Source organism: Eubalaena glacialis, chromosome 9, assembly GCF_028564815.1.
Source record: "Eubalaena glacialis isolate mEubGla1 chromosome 9, mEubGla1.1.hap2.+ XY, whole genome shotgun sequence".
NCBI classification, from domain to species: domain Eukaryota; kingdom Metazoa; phylum Chordata; class Mammalia; order Artiodactyla; family Balaenidae; genus Eubalaena; species Eubalaena glacialis.
In genome coordinates this window covers 5658269-5674694 of record NC_083724.1, presented here as the reverse complement: position 1 = coordinate 5674694, position 16426 = coordinate 5658269, and the positions used below count along the sequence as shown (strand labels likewise).

The 16426-nt window shown below is 50.8% G+C and overlaps 1 protein-coding gene across 4 annotated transcripts in view; it reads right to left on the bottom strand.

Moving 5' to 3' along the window:
• RAPGEF1 (Rap guanine nucleotide exchange factor 1) overlaps positions 1–14166 on the bottom strand; it is a 139814-nt gene extending 125648 nt beyond the window's left edge. For all 4 annotated transcript variants that reach the window (XM_061199716.1, XM_061199718.1, XM_061199717.1 and 1 more), the window contains exon 1: positions 14073–14166. In XM_061199716.1, coding sequence (XP_061055699.1) covers positions 14073–14133 — 61 coding nt within the window. In that variant the 5' untranslated portion in view covers positions 14134–14166. The remainder of the gene's footprint in view (positions 1–14072) is intronic.
• Positions 14167–16426: the final 2260 nt, after the last annotated feature.

The following is a 16426-nucleotide window of genomic DNA, read 5'->3' as shown; positions in this document are numbered from 1 at the left end:
TCTTCCACTCCTGGCAACGTTCTACTCAGAAGAATAAAGGACGGGAACCAAAGGTTGCCAGAGGGCAGCACTGGACAAATTCCCTCTGTCTGGGCCCTCGAGGAGCCCAGCACAGCTCAGAAGTGCCACATCCGGTGGGGAGGGGATCCACCCTGGCTTAAAAGCTTCCCGCCCCACAGGAGCCCACGTCTCATAATCTCACAGGCTCCCTCAAGAAGCACGCCCAAGGACTTCCCTGGTGGCACAGTGGCTAAGAGTCCACCTACCAATGCAGGGGACACGGGTTTGAGCCCTGGTCCGGGAAGATCCCACATGCCACGGAGCAACTAAGCCTGTGTGCCGCAACTACTGAAGTCCGCGCGCCTAGAGCCCACGAGCCACAACTACTGAGCCCGCGTGCCTAGAGCCCATGCTCCACAACAAGAGAAGCCACCACCACCGAAATGAGAAGCCCACGCACCGCAGTGAAGAGTAGCCCCCGCCCACTGCAACTAGAGAAAGTCTGTGCGCAGCAAGGAAGACCCAACGCAGCAAAAAAAAAAAGCACACCCAGTTACGAGAGCCACCGCACTCAGGGAGCCCAGGGTGTTGTGTCCCACCAAGTGTTTATCGTTCACCTAGAGGTCCTCCCAGCCCAGATGTAATTAATTAAACCAGAGGTCATTTTTTACCATAAGCACTGCTCCCTAGTATTATACTTGGCTTATGCCATCACTTTTTAAATGTTTTAATATAACTTATTATAAGACATTTAAGATTAAATAACTATTACACAAATAAATATTGAAAAATAATTGGTATCCACAGTATTTTTTTTTAACAAACTGTGGTAAAATATACATAAAGTTTACCACCTTAACCATTTTTAAGTGTTACCACAGTTCAGTGGTAATAAGTACATTCACGCTGTTGTGCTACTATCCAGGCACAGCAGGGCAGGAGGTGAGCGGCAGGCGAGCAAACCTTCACCCGCCGCTCCCCGTCACTCACGTGACCGCCCGAACCATCCCTGCCCCCCCACCCCGGTGGAAAAACTGGCTTCCACAAAACCTGTCCCTGGTGCCAAAAAGGTTGGGGACTGCTGAGATCACAGGACTCTTTTTGTCCTGTAAAACTGAATTTAAACATTAATTAAATGTTAAACAATAATTCCCCATTCTCCCTTCTGCCAGCCCCTGGCAACCACCATTCCACTTACTTTCTGTCTCTATGATTCGATTACCCTTAGGTATCTCATACAAGTGGAAGCATACGATATTTGTCCTTTTGTGTCTGACTTCTTCCACTTAGCATAATGTCCTCAAGGTTCATCCATGTTGAAATGTGTGTCAGAACGTCCTTCCTTTTCAGGCTGGATAATGTTTCATTGTGTGTACATACCACATTGTTGTTTATCCATCATCTGACGATGGGTACCTTTTGGCTATTGTGTGACTAATGCTGCTATGAAACTGGATATACAAATATCTTTTTGAGTCCCTGCTTTCATTTCTTTTGGGTATATACTCAGAAGGAGAACTGCTGAATCATATGGTGATTCTACTTTTAATTTTTTGAGGAACTGCCACTGTTTTCCATAATGGCTGCACCATTTTACATTCTCACCAACAATGCACAAGGGTTCTGATTTCTACACATCCTTGCCAACACTTGCTATTGTCTGATTTTTTGAAAGCAGACATCCTAATGGGTGTGAGGTGGTATCTCACTGTGGTTTTGATGTGCACATCACTAATGGTTAGTGATGTTGAGCATCTTTTCATGTGTTTATTGGCCATTTGCATATCTTTGGAGATGTCTACTCAAGTTTTTTTAATTGAGTTGTTTGATTTTTTGTTGGTCAAATGCCATCTTTATTTCTAGGAAACAGAGCTAGTTAACCAAAGTCAAATTCTATGCAGATAAACAATGATTATATCCATACAATGGAATACTACTCAGCTATAAAAAGCAATAAACTACTCATAAAAACAATAACTTCATGAATCTCAAAGTCAGTATGCTGAGTAAAAGAAGCCAATTCCCAAAAGTTACATGCTATATGATATTCTGGAAAAGACAAAACTATAGGGATGGAAAACAGATCAATGGTTGCCAGGAGCCAGAGGTGGAGGAAGGGTTTGACAACAAAGGGACAGCAAAAAGCGGGGTGATGGAATTGTTCTCAATCCTGACTGTGGTAGTGGTTACACAAATTTACACGTGAGTTAAAACTCAGAGAACTGTACACCCAAAAAAGGGTCAATTTTACTACACGTAAAATTTTAAGACATTCTCATGCAGAAGGGGAAAGGGTTCTCCTTTCAACCACATAGGCATTATGCTAAGCAGCTTATAAGCATCACCTCATGGAATCCTTACAAAACTTCAGAAATGTATAAATATTGACTGTCACTTGAGCCCAGGTCTGACTGAACTAGGAGAAACTAAATCCTGATTATTCAGATACCCAAGATCCCATTCGATCTTTCCAAGACCTGAGGTGTTTGTAAATTATTATCTATCATACAGTAGGAGGAATTTAGTGTTGGTAGAACCACATCCACACATAATCTTTCTCCCTGGGGATGGGGTCCACAGGGCTTCTATCAGATCCTTAGCAGCACTTAGGATCTTAAAAAGCTCAAGAACCACCATTCCCGTTCAAGGTCCAGGGAGGGGCTGTGGCCTGTCCCAGAGGACACAGCACATCTGCGACAGTGCCAGGCCAGAAGGGAAGGCTCCAGACACTCAGGCTGGTTCTCTCTCCATCATCCAAAAAATGCCACAGTTCCAAGCATTTCTGGTGACAGTGACTTCATATGTTCCCCGAGATGATTTTAGTCTACACAACTTCCCCAGTAGTAGGTGCATTTCACTACCAAGCTGGGACCAGTACTTTGGCCTCCCTGCAACACAGGCCTGAAACGGAGCCCAGGTTCCTAGTCCAGTTCCTATCTTGGTCAAATATAAAAACTTCGTTCTACAATCTTGCACATTTAGGGTAAGTAATAGACAGCTCCCCATAAACAGAATAAAACAAGGATAGCTCATGCAGGAAAGCATGCTTTTGATCTGCACCTTTGGTTTTCTGATGACCTCAGAGGATTAGTATTTGCAAGGTACTCTTGACAAGCTGAGGCAGAAGCACAAATTGGTGTGGTTATGGTAATTAAATGAGAGGTCCAGGACCAAGTGACTGAAGCAAGTGAAAAGGGTTGACTGGGCTTTGGTCTCTCTGCAAATAGCTGTGTGCTTTGAGCTTGTTGAACTGACAAAACTGCAAGCAGACTACACACATTTACTTTCTCTTATCAGAAAGGCCCAAGAGAGCACAGGTTAAGGAAGACTCAGAACAATACACTAGAATTTCTGCATTTATCTTAACTGTGAAAATCAATCAAGGAAGGGGAATATAGGGTATGAAACCACCCCACTTGCCACGTTCAATGCAATTTGTAAGTTACCTGTACACAAGGCCCTTGAATGGCTTGTGGTGTTTTAGCTGTCACAAAACAAAAGCAACATCTTGTGATAATTTCACGTTCAGTGTTGAACAAAGATGGTTTAGTTAATCCTGAGAGTCACCCCTACAAGGAGAAACTGAGGTGGTGTCTCTAGGGATGGAGCAAAAGCCTACCTGCTGGTGACCTGCTCAGCCCTGCTCTGGCTCTGAGATAAGCCGCTGCCCACGAGCACAGGCCCGTTCCTTTCAGACAGACTTACAAAAGGATATAATCAGGACTTTTCCTCCATCTACTGCACGTGCTGGGGCCACGTGTGTAGCTGAAATGAAATGCCATCAACTCTTCCCATAAATTATCTCTTTGGAGGTTTATTACTTACTTCTAAAAACCTGTTCCCTGGAATTCAACTTGAGAGAGAGAGAGACGGACAGACAGACAGACAGACACCCTGCAAGGAAATACCTCAATACCCAAAGACCTCCCCTTCTTCTGTGAGTGCTGAGGTCCGAACTTCACTTACCATATGGCCATTTTAAAGGAAACGGTAATTTTAGAGCAGAAGGGGACATGAGGTAGGAACAAAAGCTAATGTTTACTGTGTCAAGACTCTGCTAACATGCTTTATTGTACATCATCTCGTTTAATCCTCTCTCAACACCATAAGGTAGGCACTGTTATAATTTTTTTCCATTTTACAGATAAGGAACTGAGGCTCAGACACGCAAAGCAACTTGTCCAGGATTCCGCTGTTCCAGGGGAGAGCTGGGATCCAAAACTACAGCTTTAGGACTCAGTCGAAGCTCCCCATCGCTGCTCTATGAGCCCACCCTCTCACTTCACAGATGGGGAGACTGAGGGCTCAGAGGGACACTGATCCAGGCCACTGCTGCAGACTCAGGAGCCATGAAGCAGGTCTCCTGACCTCCAGCCCAGGCTCATGCTGCCTCTAACGTGGATGAGTGTTAAGAAAAGTATGAAAGCCTAGATCAAAAGTCTCCTGCACACAGCACATGCGGTGGCCAGATTCTCAACTCCCTAAGGGCACAGATGCCTCCAAACTTCTCAGTACCCCCATTGCCTTGGAGGGCTGCTGGACACTTGGTGAGCATTCAGCCAATGCTGTATGGATGAAGAGGTGTTGGGTGCATGTATGCATGGGTGTGTGGGTGGATGGATGGGTGGGTGAGTGTGTAGGTGGGTGGATAGAGCTATGTCGACTAAGGGCTACTTCCCACTGGTATACATCCAAAGTAGATGCCCTTGCGATATTTTCAGCAAATGCACTTTTTAAGCCACCTCTATAACGGAAAAAGCAGGAGCTGCTTCATAAATCTGTAGGCAGATGTGAAGCCACCTTAACAGTCCTGCAGAGAGGCTGGAAAGCCCCAGGGGAATCCCAGAGCAGGTTCCAACCAAAGACAATGACAGTGCCTTCCAGCCAGCCTCCCTGTGGCTCTGTGGTAGAAGAGCAGCAGACCCCAGATCCAGACTCTCAGTGGGACCAGAGGAGCACACACGAAGGCAGGGAAGAGAAGGGATGAAGGAAACCCAAGTTCCCCAACCAGTTCTACCTCTCACTCAACTTGTCACCTGCCTCCCTTTCTTCAGCTGTCAGATGGCACAATACTTGCCATTTCTCTCTTTATAACAATAGACCTAATTAAATCATACAAGTATCAGAAGGTAAAGCTCTGAGAGACTTCCCTGGTGGTCCAGTGGTAAAGAATCCGCCTTACAGTGCAGGGGATGCGGGTTCGATCCCTGGTCAGGGAACTAAGATCCCACATACCACGGGGCAACTAAGCCCATGTGCGACACAACTACTGAGCTCGCCCGCCTCAACTAGAGAGCCCGCGTGCCACAGACTACGGAGCCCATGTGCCCTGGAGCCTACACGCCACAACTAGAGAAGAGAAAACCCGCACTCCACAACTAGAGAGAAGCCCGCGTGCTGCAACAAAGGGCCCGCGTGCTGCAACTAAGACCCGATGCAGCCAGAAATAAATTAAATAAATAAATAAATAATAAAATAAATCTTTAAAAAAGAAGAAGACTCCCACTCCCAATGCAGGGGGCCCAGGTTTGATCCCTGGTCCAGGAGCTAGATCCTGCTGCAGCCAAATAAATAAATTTTAAAAAATTAAAAAATAAAAAGGTAAAACTCCCAAGGACACAGGAAGTACTCAACAATCGTGAGCAGTCACCCTTCTCATCTGGGAAAAACGCTGTGTTACTCTAATACCTTTTAATAGTAAAACAAACGGACAAACAAAACCTAAAACAAGAGCAAAAAAACTGATGCCTATAATAGTGTTTTGAAAGCTACAAAGGATCATGTAAGTTTTATCATGATGATGAATAGTTACATGCCATGCAACACTAGTGTCAGTAAAAACCAACAAAACAACCCTAACACACACCCCACTTTATACTGCAGACTAGATTCACAAATAATCAGCATTAGAAAGGGCTTGGAGATGGGTTTGTCCCCCTCATCAGGTTACAACAGAGGCACCAGAGGCTCAGAAAGATTAAGCAATTTGCCCAAGGTCACCCAGCAAAAAGCAGGGCTTCCTGGCCCCCTGAGAGCTGGAGCAGGATAGCCAGGGGACCAATGTCATCTCAAGCATCCCCTCCAACATTATCAGGTGGCCCTTTCAGTGTAGCAGCCACCTCAGTGATGGAAAAGTCCCTGGAAATGTGGACGCTCATTTTGAGCCAAGTCACAAAAGCCAAGAGAACAATGTCCAATGTCGTCACAGCCAATGAAAATATGGATAAATGGGACATAGTCAAATGGGCTTTAGTCCTGTCTTGGCCCCAACTTGGTATGACCATAGGCAAATCTCAGCTATTTTGGATCTCAGGATCCCACGCACAAAAGAAAAGCTCTGTGTCGGAGTTTTGTCCTCTGTAGAAGGAGAACGTAACAGTACCTTTCTCCTGTTGTGAGGATTGAAGGAGACCGTGTGTGTAAAATACACAGAACAGAGCCTGGTACCAGCACGTGGTAAGTGCTTAATGAATGTTAGCTACTACTCTTATTTGTATTTATCAGTGAAAGGAGAGGTTGAGAGCAGCCAAATCCATGACCCATGCACAACCATCCGTCTATTTATTCATAGTCACTTGAAGGACAGAGGGCACACGTGATCATCCAGACCCAGCAAATAAATACAACCACTGTTTGTAAGCCAGAGGTTTTGTTTGTTTTTCTGTTTGCTTGTTTTGGGCCAACTAAGTGGCTATGCGGCGCCATCTCATTCCACTGGACTTCCGCTGTCCTGTCTTCTCATTCCATGTCCGCGCCTTCCTTCTTCCAAAGACTAGAAGCACCATACTTCTGCTCAGGGGGCCCACGGGCTGCTCCCGTCCTTAACAGCACAGTGTGCGTCCAGTCAAGTCCACACCAAATGCCTGAACTCCGCCCTTTCGTGCCCGGCCCAGGAGGCACCACACACCATCCTGGGTTTGACAGTTCCATTTCGTCTACACTGTAAAAGCAGGGTAGAGTTTCCTGATCATGAAACTTAATTTGCAGTAAAATGACTGTGTGGAGCCAGCAAGCCAATGAAAAGCAAGGAGAAAGAGCATCTTTAAGGGACCAATGGGAACGAAGGGTCTGAGCTGTTATGACATAGTAACCGTACTTTAGGAAGACGCAGTCCAGACTGCAGGACAGGACAGGCTCAGAGAACTATCGTCTATCTTCCACCCCACAGCCTGGAAAAAAAAGTGGGGAGAAAGAGGAATTGTGACCACCTGATGCCAGATTTCTAATCCATTTAGGTAAGTCTCTCCACTGCATCTTCACTCACAAAGAGGAAGAAGTGGCAAGAGAGACTCTGCTTAAACCCCCTGATATAGAAGAAAGGGGGCGCCAGCAGAACACCAACAGCCTGCCTCTCCAGCCCCTCGAAGACAGCGTGTACTGTACAACCACTCCATAAACAGAGAGCTGACGGTGCAGGGAGCTGGTCCGAAATAACGCTCAGAGGCCAAATGAAAAAAGTAACAAGTACAGACAGGGCCTCCCATCATGGCGCTGGTCACACTGGCAGGCAGAGCAGAGCTGGCATGTGCTGTGGTTTGTAAATGAAAGGCAAAATCACAACTGCTCGATGCGAATGAGCGCTGCCTAAGAGTACTTCGCTCCTGTGCAGCCCCAGAACCACGCACAGTCACCACGAACGGGAGCTCCAGACTGTCCGGGCTGCACGGGCCTCTGCCTCTCGTCACTCCCTAGAGCCCTCCGCCCCACAGAGTGTTCTGGGAATTTCATCTCAGCCCCCTCATCAATTTTCGGAAGAATACACCAGAACACTGATCAATGTATATATGGTTAACACAGAACCCCAACCAACTGCATACCCTTATCAGAGTATTAGTCCTACTAACTTACCAAGAAACATCTCAATTGGCAATTCAAAACCCAGAAGAAGCTCCATTTAAAGTTGATTTTGAGACTTGGAATCAGAAACCTAAGTTCATTCTTTGACAACATTAATAAAATTCACTAGTAAATAGTTTCTGAGCACCTACTACGTTGTAGGTACAGTGATGGCAACCCCGTGGTGGACCAGACAGGCACACTCCCTCGAGGGGCTAACGGTCTATTTAAGACTGTATTTGTTGATTTTTAACTTGAGGAAAGGAAACTGGGGCTTTGGTTTCTGAATGAGCTAAACAATATCGTTCTATCCAAAGGGTTTATCTGGGGTCTTCACACAGAATTCACTATCTGCTAGAGGAAGAGAAGGCACGAAGAGCCTAAAGGAAGGCGAATTTGGAAGAGGAGGCTGAGCGCATCCAGGAAGTGCGTCTCCACACTGTGCTGGTGGAGGATCCAAGGAGGGGCCTCAGGGGCCACAGCTGAGAGGTAAGGACTTGCTGTGTCCAAAGTGCTCCCCATTGATGGTTGGCTAAGAGCTTTCCTATATGTTATAAAAAGCCTGATGCTTTAAAACAAAACAAAACAAGGAAGCACTAATTTTAGATTCTCCCTCGCCCCGCTTCTTGGCACTGATGGAGAAAATGAGACCCAGAAAAGGGAACGAATCTCCCAAGGTCACAATTGCGTACACGGTCAAATGGTCTAAAACAAATGACCACAACCTAAGATGACAGATCCCTTAATAATTCACAAACTGTTTTTTTTTTGCTTGTTTGTTTCTTTTTAAATCATAAAACAGCCTCTGGGGCAGGGTGGATGACAAGTCAGAGGAACACCTGTCCCGGCGGGGCCGCGTGGGTGCGGTAGCGGAGCAGCCTGCCAGGCCGCTACTCCTTCCAGCGCGTCATCTTATTATGGCAACGGGAACACATTCAGCTGGACTGAGGTAAGCCCCAGCCCTGTGCTCAAGGCATTCTCCAATCCAGGCTGGTTTGGGAGATGATTTTTCTGCAAACTCATACATGACTCATCTTTACAGGCCTCCTACCAGGTCTGCTGGCTACAAGGAATCCCATTCAAACCACCTCTGCCAACAGCTGCTCAGGAGACCAGGAAACACCGGGGTTGCTGCGGTTGATTTTTTAAGACGTATTTAGCCTCTGCATCTGTGTTATTTTTTACCTCCGTACAGCACTGTCGGTGATATTAGTATCATATGCAGCCTAAAGACTGCATTTGGCCTACCCTAATTTAACGGAGATTTTTTTTTTTTTTTTGGTAACACCAGAAAAGAAACTTAGAAACATGAACAATAATTAAGATAAAGTTACTTACTGTGTCTCCAGCAACGTGGGAAGCTCTAAGCAGTGCTCTGGAAAAGGGCTGGAGGAGTCGGAGCAGAGGTGGGTGCCCCGCTGCCCTGCACCGCACCAGGGTTGTGACCCTGGGCAAATCACCAACCTTCCCAGGCCTGAACTGCCCTCAGGGTAAAACGGGGATAACTGGCCCTGCTCTAGTCCTCAGGACTTGTTGTAGGGATCAACTGAAATGAGGTCATCTGTCAATGCACTCCGGGCGGAAACTATAGAAACTGCACAAATATTCAAGACCATCTTGATGTTACCCCTGGACCGAGAGCCCGGGAGGGCCAGGCTCCTGCTGGCTCCGGGCCACCGCAAGGCGGCACAGTGTTTGCCAACGAGGAGGGTGGAGGGTCGCAGTAAGTGCCACAGGAGTGAGGGAATGAATGACTAGCAGGTGCCATAAGAGTGTTGTATTTATTGATTGGATACATTTTGAGCGCAAAGATTGATAATTGTGGGGAAAAAAAGGAAGTGTAAAATTTGAGAGGAGTTTAAAATTGATCAAAATACAGTGACCGCTGATCTACAAGGACTCTTTCCTAGGCCAAAAATGTGCAGCCTCATGTGACAGACTGCACTTGTACTTTTTATCTGTTCTGAGAAAATACATAATGACAAAAAGTTTCTATGACAGCAGACAGTATGAATTTTTCATTTTAATTTATAATGAAAGCATCTTCACACATTTGAAATACACAGCACCTGAGTCTGAGACACCGTATGTATTCAGTCCTTGGGCAGGGCACTGGCTGAGCCTGCTGCCACTTCAGCAGCCCCTCGGAGTAGCCTGAGGCCACAGGGGGCCTAGAGAGTGGCCAGAGGGTTCAGTAATTGATGAAACTCCTAGACAGACTCCCAGTGGTCTGCTGGAAATACACAGCAGGGAAAGACCCCCCCCCAAACAAACAAACAAATAGAAAAACCTGCGTAATTTATATCTTTATGACTTCTACTTTTATCGTCTGCCCCAGTTGGATGGTATGGCCCAGGAAGCACAAATCTTTCTTGTATCCCAAACACTAGAAACTCTGGGCCTTTGGGAGGTTCTGGATAAACTATTTGATAAATGAACTGAGGAATGAGCACCTGAGACCCTCTGATGAGGACAACTGGTGAAACTGAGGCCACCTTCTTCCCTACCCGCCCTGCTGCACCCAGCTAACGGCTCACCTGAAATCTCAGCCCCTCACAGAGGCAGTTCCCACCGTGAGTCTGATGGGATCCCTTGTAACCCCCCCAGCGCTCCCCACACTGCCAGAGGTAAGGCCTGTGTGGCGGCATGATGCCTGCCGAGTTCACCGCTGGCTCCCCAGAGCCTTGCACAGCGCCGGACAGCAGGAGCTCGATCAGTGCCAAGCAAGGGGATCAAAGAATAAATCCATGAAGGAATGGGGCAAAGACTTCAAAGTCCAGATAAAAAGCAAACAAACACGAGTGATTTCTGCAAGGAGAGGGATGCAAACTCAAACGTCAACAGTCCAAGTGGGAAGCAGGAATCAGCGCTGGGGCTGGCAGCAGGAGTGGGAGGTCCCCGCCACAGTGGCCTCGTAGGAACAAGCGCCCAGGGTTACTAGAGCTGCTCATTTTCCAAAAGAACCAGAAACCTGAGATTTGTGAGTCATTTCCTGATTGTTAAATACTGACCATCAATTCTTTCCTTTTTCTCCAAGAACGTGTATGGATCACACACAACACATCTATTGCCTGAATCCAGCCCACAGCCACCAGTCTGTCACCTCTGCTCACCAGGCCAGAGAGGTGTTTCAGCTCCAGAAGCATTAAGGCTTCAATTCCCTCCGCTTAGTGCATTTGCTGGGAGTAAGCATGAGCACGCTGAGACCCACTGTAACTGCGTACACGCCAGAACCAGGTTCACTGGTCCCCCAAAGTGGCCTCAGCACTGCACACATCTCCCGCCAGTGTGGGTCCTCCAGAACAAGTCCCTCTTAGTTCCCAGGGAAGCGCCTCTTCTCCTTGCCAGGCCTGCCCGAAAGCTCACCCCGGGAGCTCCCTAATCTGTCTGGCTCCACTCACTCCCCGCCTCCCCATTATCTCTGGAAGACACCAAGGAGCCTCCCCCTCCACTCCAGCATTCTTCCTGGCCTTCCAAATTCAACCCTTCTCCACCAAGCCTAACTGGACTGGCCCAACCAGCTAGCAAGCTGATCCTGTGCCACCCTCTGGAACCCAGACTGTCTTCATCCCCCACTGGGCCCAGAGCAGATAACTGAAGACAGCCAATCTGGTCCCTACAGAAGGGTAGGCCCTCCTAGGAGGGCAGTATGTATGACACCCCCATCCCAGGCAGGCACTGCTCAGTAAGTAAACAGGTTGAAAAGCAGCACAGACAGATTCAAAAAGATCTCCCCCAGAGGTTGAAGAGGCTGCGGCTCACGAGAGGTATCAGGTGGGAAGGATGGGCAAGAGTCTCGGGGCTGTAAGGGATGCACAAAGTTTTCTTTTATACTCAAAAAACCTTGGCTCCCTTAAGCCCTGAGAAGTGAAAGCACTGGTCCTATTATCAGGGAGAAGAGATTATGAACACATGTAAGCAACTCTTCTGCTCAAGTCAACAGAAAATAGCAAAACCTAATAACAGTGAGCACCGACCGGGTGTCAGGCTCTGTAATTCCCCAGAGACTGTTCACCTGCTAACAGGAGGCGCCACTTCACCTAAGGACCCTTCCTTTAGGAAACACTTTGCGCGTGACTTCACAGTAGGTCCATTTAGAAACCGAACGGGAAATCTCATCAAAATGCAAAGTTGAAAGCCACCCACAATGACCAGCAGAAACCACCGAGAAGGTGTACCCCTCATTCCAGAGTGTCCCAGGCTTCCTCGACAGTTGTGTGTGACTCACAGCAGAAGACCTTACACTAGAAGGACAGAACTCCCGCTAGCTCCACGTGAGGTGCCATCTCTGGTCTTGCCGACCTCAGCACTTTCAGCTCAGCCGCCTCCCACCACATGCATCTTCCTCCTGAGATTTCCACAACCCCTGCTTGGCCTCTTCCCCCACCTCCACGTGGGGCACCCTCGCCCTCCTCCAGAGCCTTCCCCATGCCCTCAGCGCACAGGCCACCCCTCACCTGTGCCCACGGGCCCCGCCTCCTGCTGCCCCACAGTTCCCGAGGCCTGGCAGCCCAGGGGTGATGCTGGAGCCAGCTCTCCCACCCACAGACAAGCTTCTCCGAAGGCAGGCACCCCTGGCTTCTGCATCTACTACAGCCCCTGGCCAATGGAGGTGCCCAGGCATAACCTGGGCCGAAAAGAACTGGCCTCAGGCCTCCTTTCTCCAGGGAGTAGAGGATGCACGTGGCAGCTCCTCTGAGAGGGCTGAGCTGTGGAAAGCAGCCCGTGGGGTGGCAGGTGCTTTTCACTGTGCTCTTTTGGCTTTTCCTGATTGACAAATTTTTCAATTATCCTTATAATTAGACAAAACCTTGTTAATGCTATTTTGAAAATAAACCAGCCAAGTTTCCCATCAATACCATTCAGAGATGTGACGCATCCTGAGAAACACTGCATATATTAACCAGAGGTTATTTCTGGAACGGCATGTGTGCTGGGAGGAAACTCCTGGTCACTGGACACGGCCCTGGCCCTGAAGAACAGTGACAGAAATACCCAAGAAGCAGCACCTGAAGCCAAGGGCCCTGCCCCCAAGGAAGGCACCCAGGCTTCCACTCAGAGAGCAGGGCATCAGGGCCCGGCCCACTGTTGTCTGGCCGGGCGGCCTACGAGAAGCCATTGAGCCCCCAAGCCTGTCAAACCGGGACCATGTTCTCTGTCACAGAGAATCTACTTAGATTTAATAAGCCATACGTTTAAGGTGCTCAGCACAGAGCCGGATACACAGAAAACCCTCAAAGAAGGCGACGAAAATTTCCTTCCTGTGCTCAAGCCACAGCCTGCAAGTTACACGGCCAGCTCGGTCCACTTCCGAGGCGCCTCTCCGAAAAGTGTCCTGGTTCAACCTGGGAAACTAGCAACTTCCAAAATCAGTGTAACCTTCCCCCTATCCATCCCCCTAAGCTCCCACCTTCCATAGCTTGGCTGCCAAGGTGATGACAAGGTACCAGGTTATGACAACCAGTGATGTCCCCGCTAGGGAGCCCAGGACCGCCCGCTTCCCTCACCTGCGACTCAAGGATGCGCCCTGCAAGGTGTCGCTAATTAAGCCCTGGGCCCCAGGTGCACGGCCCGAGTAGAATCTTTGGAGACTCTATTCCCCGTCCGGGCAAAACCCAGCTAACCGGAAGGCGAGGCTCCGAGATTTCCAGGAGCACACAAAGGGATGGGGTTGGCATCAGGACTTCCAACCCACCCCCAACCCAACCGGCTCCCCACAAGCCCCGCTTCCAGGGCTCAGCTTGATACCAGAGGAGAGCTCGCCCGCGCCCTGAAAACGCCCAGACACATCCTGCCCACTTCCTTTGAAGCCTCCGAAGTGGATACTTCTGGTTAAATATAAACTCGAGGCTCATCAGAAATGACACATTTTATGGCTCTGCTCTGTTCACTGCCTGAAAGACGACCGCCCGCCGCCGGGCCACTCGGGCACGCGGCCGCGGTCCCTGCCCCGTCCCCGATCGCCGCCGTTGTCTCAAAGTTCACGCCGCGGGCCGAGCGGCGGGCACCGACCGGCCCGGCCGCGGGGCCCTGCGCCCGCACCCCGGCCCCCGCCGGCCGTGCGCCCCGGGGAGCGCCGCGCGGCCCGGCCCGCCGCCCGCCCGAGACGCGCCCCGGCAGGCCCGGCGGCGCTTTCACTTCTGCTCCCGGCGCGGCGACGGGCCCGCGCCCCCCCGGGAGCCCGGCCGCCCGCCCGCCCCGGGCACGGGCCACCCCGCGCCGGCCGCGCGCCTCACCTGCTTTCTCGATCTTGCCGGACATTTCCGGGCTGCGCCGGAGGCCGAGGCCGCCGCTCATCGGGCCCGCGCCGGGCCGCTGCGGGGCCACAGGCCGGCGCGGCCGCCGCTCGCCTCGGCCCTGGCTCGCCGCGCCTCAGACCCGCGCCGGCATGGCGGGCTCTGCGGGCCGCGGCCTGTGCGCTCGGCCAGCGGCGCCCCAGCCCGCCCGGGGCCGCCGCCGCTCCCGCCGCCAGCCGCCAGCCGCCAGCCGCCGCCGCTCCGCCTCCTCCGCTCCCGCCGTCGCCGCCGCCGCCGCCGCTTCCCCGGGCCCGCGAGCCGGCCGCAGCGCCGCGCCGCCGCCCGCCCGCCGGCCTCGGCCGCGGCCAGAGCGCCACCTGCCGGGCGGCTGCCGCGCCGCCGCGAGCTCAGCGCCCCCTGCCGGCCCGGAGTCTCCAAGCCGGGGCGAGGGACCCACCCCCTCGACAACCACCCCACCCACCCCGCCTGCACCTGGGACTCAGCGTCCCCTGCCCGCGCGAAGCCTCCACGCCAAGGCCTGGAGTTGGACACCACCCCAGACTCAGCATCCTCTGCCGTGGAACCAGAGTCTCCAGCTCAAAGCCTGAGTCTGATCCCAACCAGGACTCAGCTTGCCCTGCTGGCTGAAAGGCTATCGTGACCCTCTCTCCCGAGACTCAGCCACCCCCCCCAACCCCCCGCTGCTGGCCTGTAGTCTCCATACCATGGCTTGGGACTGACACCCCAATCCAGGGTTCAGCGCCCTCCCCTGCCCAGGGCCTGGCATGCCCCCTCACAACTTGGAACACAGAGCTCCCACCCGAACTCTAGCCTCCATGCCAGGCCTATGACTGACGCCACCCGGGATTCAGAGCCCCTCGATGGCCCATAGTTCATGCCAAGGCCTGGGACCAATCCCCCCTCCCTCCCTCCATCTGGGTCTCAGCAGCCCCTGCTGGCTGAGTCACCTGGCCAGTGCGCCCTGCCCTCCCAGAGGCTCCAGGCCGGGGACTGACCTGACCAGGGGTTCAGCCTGACCTGACCTGTCCCCTTACCTGAGACTCAGCAGCCCCTGAGGGCAGGAGCCACCTGGCCAGGTCTGGGCCAGACTCCCCTGAAGGTTCAGTGTCCCCAGAGGCCCAGAGTCTCCCTGCCAATGGGCCCAACCCATTAGGACACAGCGACCCCTGCCTGCTCTACTCATTTGACCCCCAAATGGGGACCAGGCTATCCTCCAGCCTGGGTCTCAGCTGTGGGCCTTTTCTAGCACGGCGATGAGTTCAGAAAAAGTCATTGGTTTAAGAATCGAAGATCCTACTTAGGGCTAGGCACTGTGTGAGCTGCTATGGGTCCTACAAAAATGTGCACGATCGGTTCTTCCCTCCAAAGAGTTTGTAACTTGGGGAGTCAAAGTTAAATCATATAATGCAAGTATAAATAACAACAAATTTTAGTAACACAAGGGATGTTCACATCCTGCCCCCTGCTCGCTATTCTTGGCCCAAGATGGAGTACAAAGAAGTAACACAAAACGAACTCGGTTTTCCCTCCTGTTTCCCTCAGATAAATTAAATAATCTGGTGATGGGAAAAGAATTTGGAAGAGGTGGAGGGAGAAGGAAAGGTAATTGACGTTGCAGAGATTCCTGTTCGCATCTGCCGGCACACTCTGGCAGGCTTGCTGATTCTGTAACTGAGAGCTGGCCCTGGGTGGCGGCCAAATTTCCAGAGTCCTCAGTTCCAGCTCTCTAGGGGTCAAAGGCAAAGCCAAAGATTGACAAATTCATCTCTCTGATGAATGGCTGCTCTGAGCCAGAGCCGCACTGCTCAGCTCTCGTGGCAGCTGCATCGTCAGGCAAAACTGGCCCTTGGCCCCAGACCACCCCCCCCCACTCCCAAAGCTGTCCCCAGTCCTTCTAGGCTTCTAAGTCAGTCTTTTAGGTCCAAACGTCTGGGTGCAAAGCAGAAAATCAGTCTGAATAGTAGGCCCAGTCAGGGGTTCGTGAGAGTGGAACCAAATATATTCAATAAATCATGACATATCAAATGACAAGACATTTTAAAACAATAAAGTACTTTATAGGGACTTCCCTGGTGGCGCAGTGGTTAAGAATCCACCTTCCAATGCAGAGGACGCAGGTTCGATCCCTGGTCAGGGAACTAGATCCCACATGCATGCCACAACTAAGGAGCCGGTGAGTCGCAGCTAAGGAGCACATGTGCTGCAACTTAAGAAGCCGGTGAGCCGCAACTAAGGAGCCCGCCTGCCGCAGCTAAGACCCAGCACAACCAAAATAAATAAATAAAATAAATAATAATAATAATTTTTTTAAAAGTACTTTATAAATGGACATT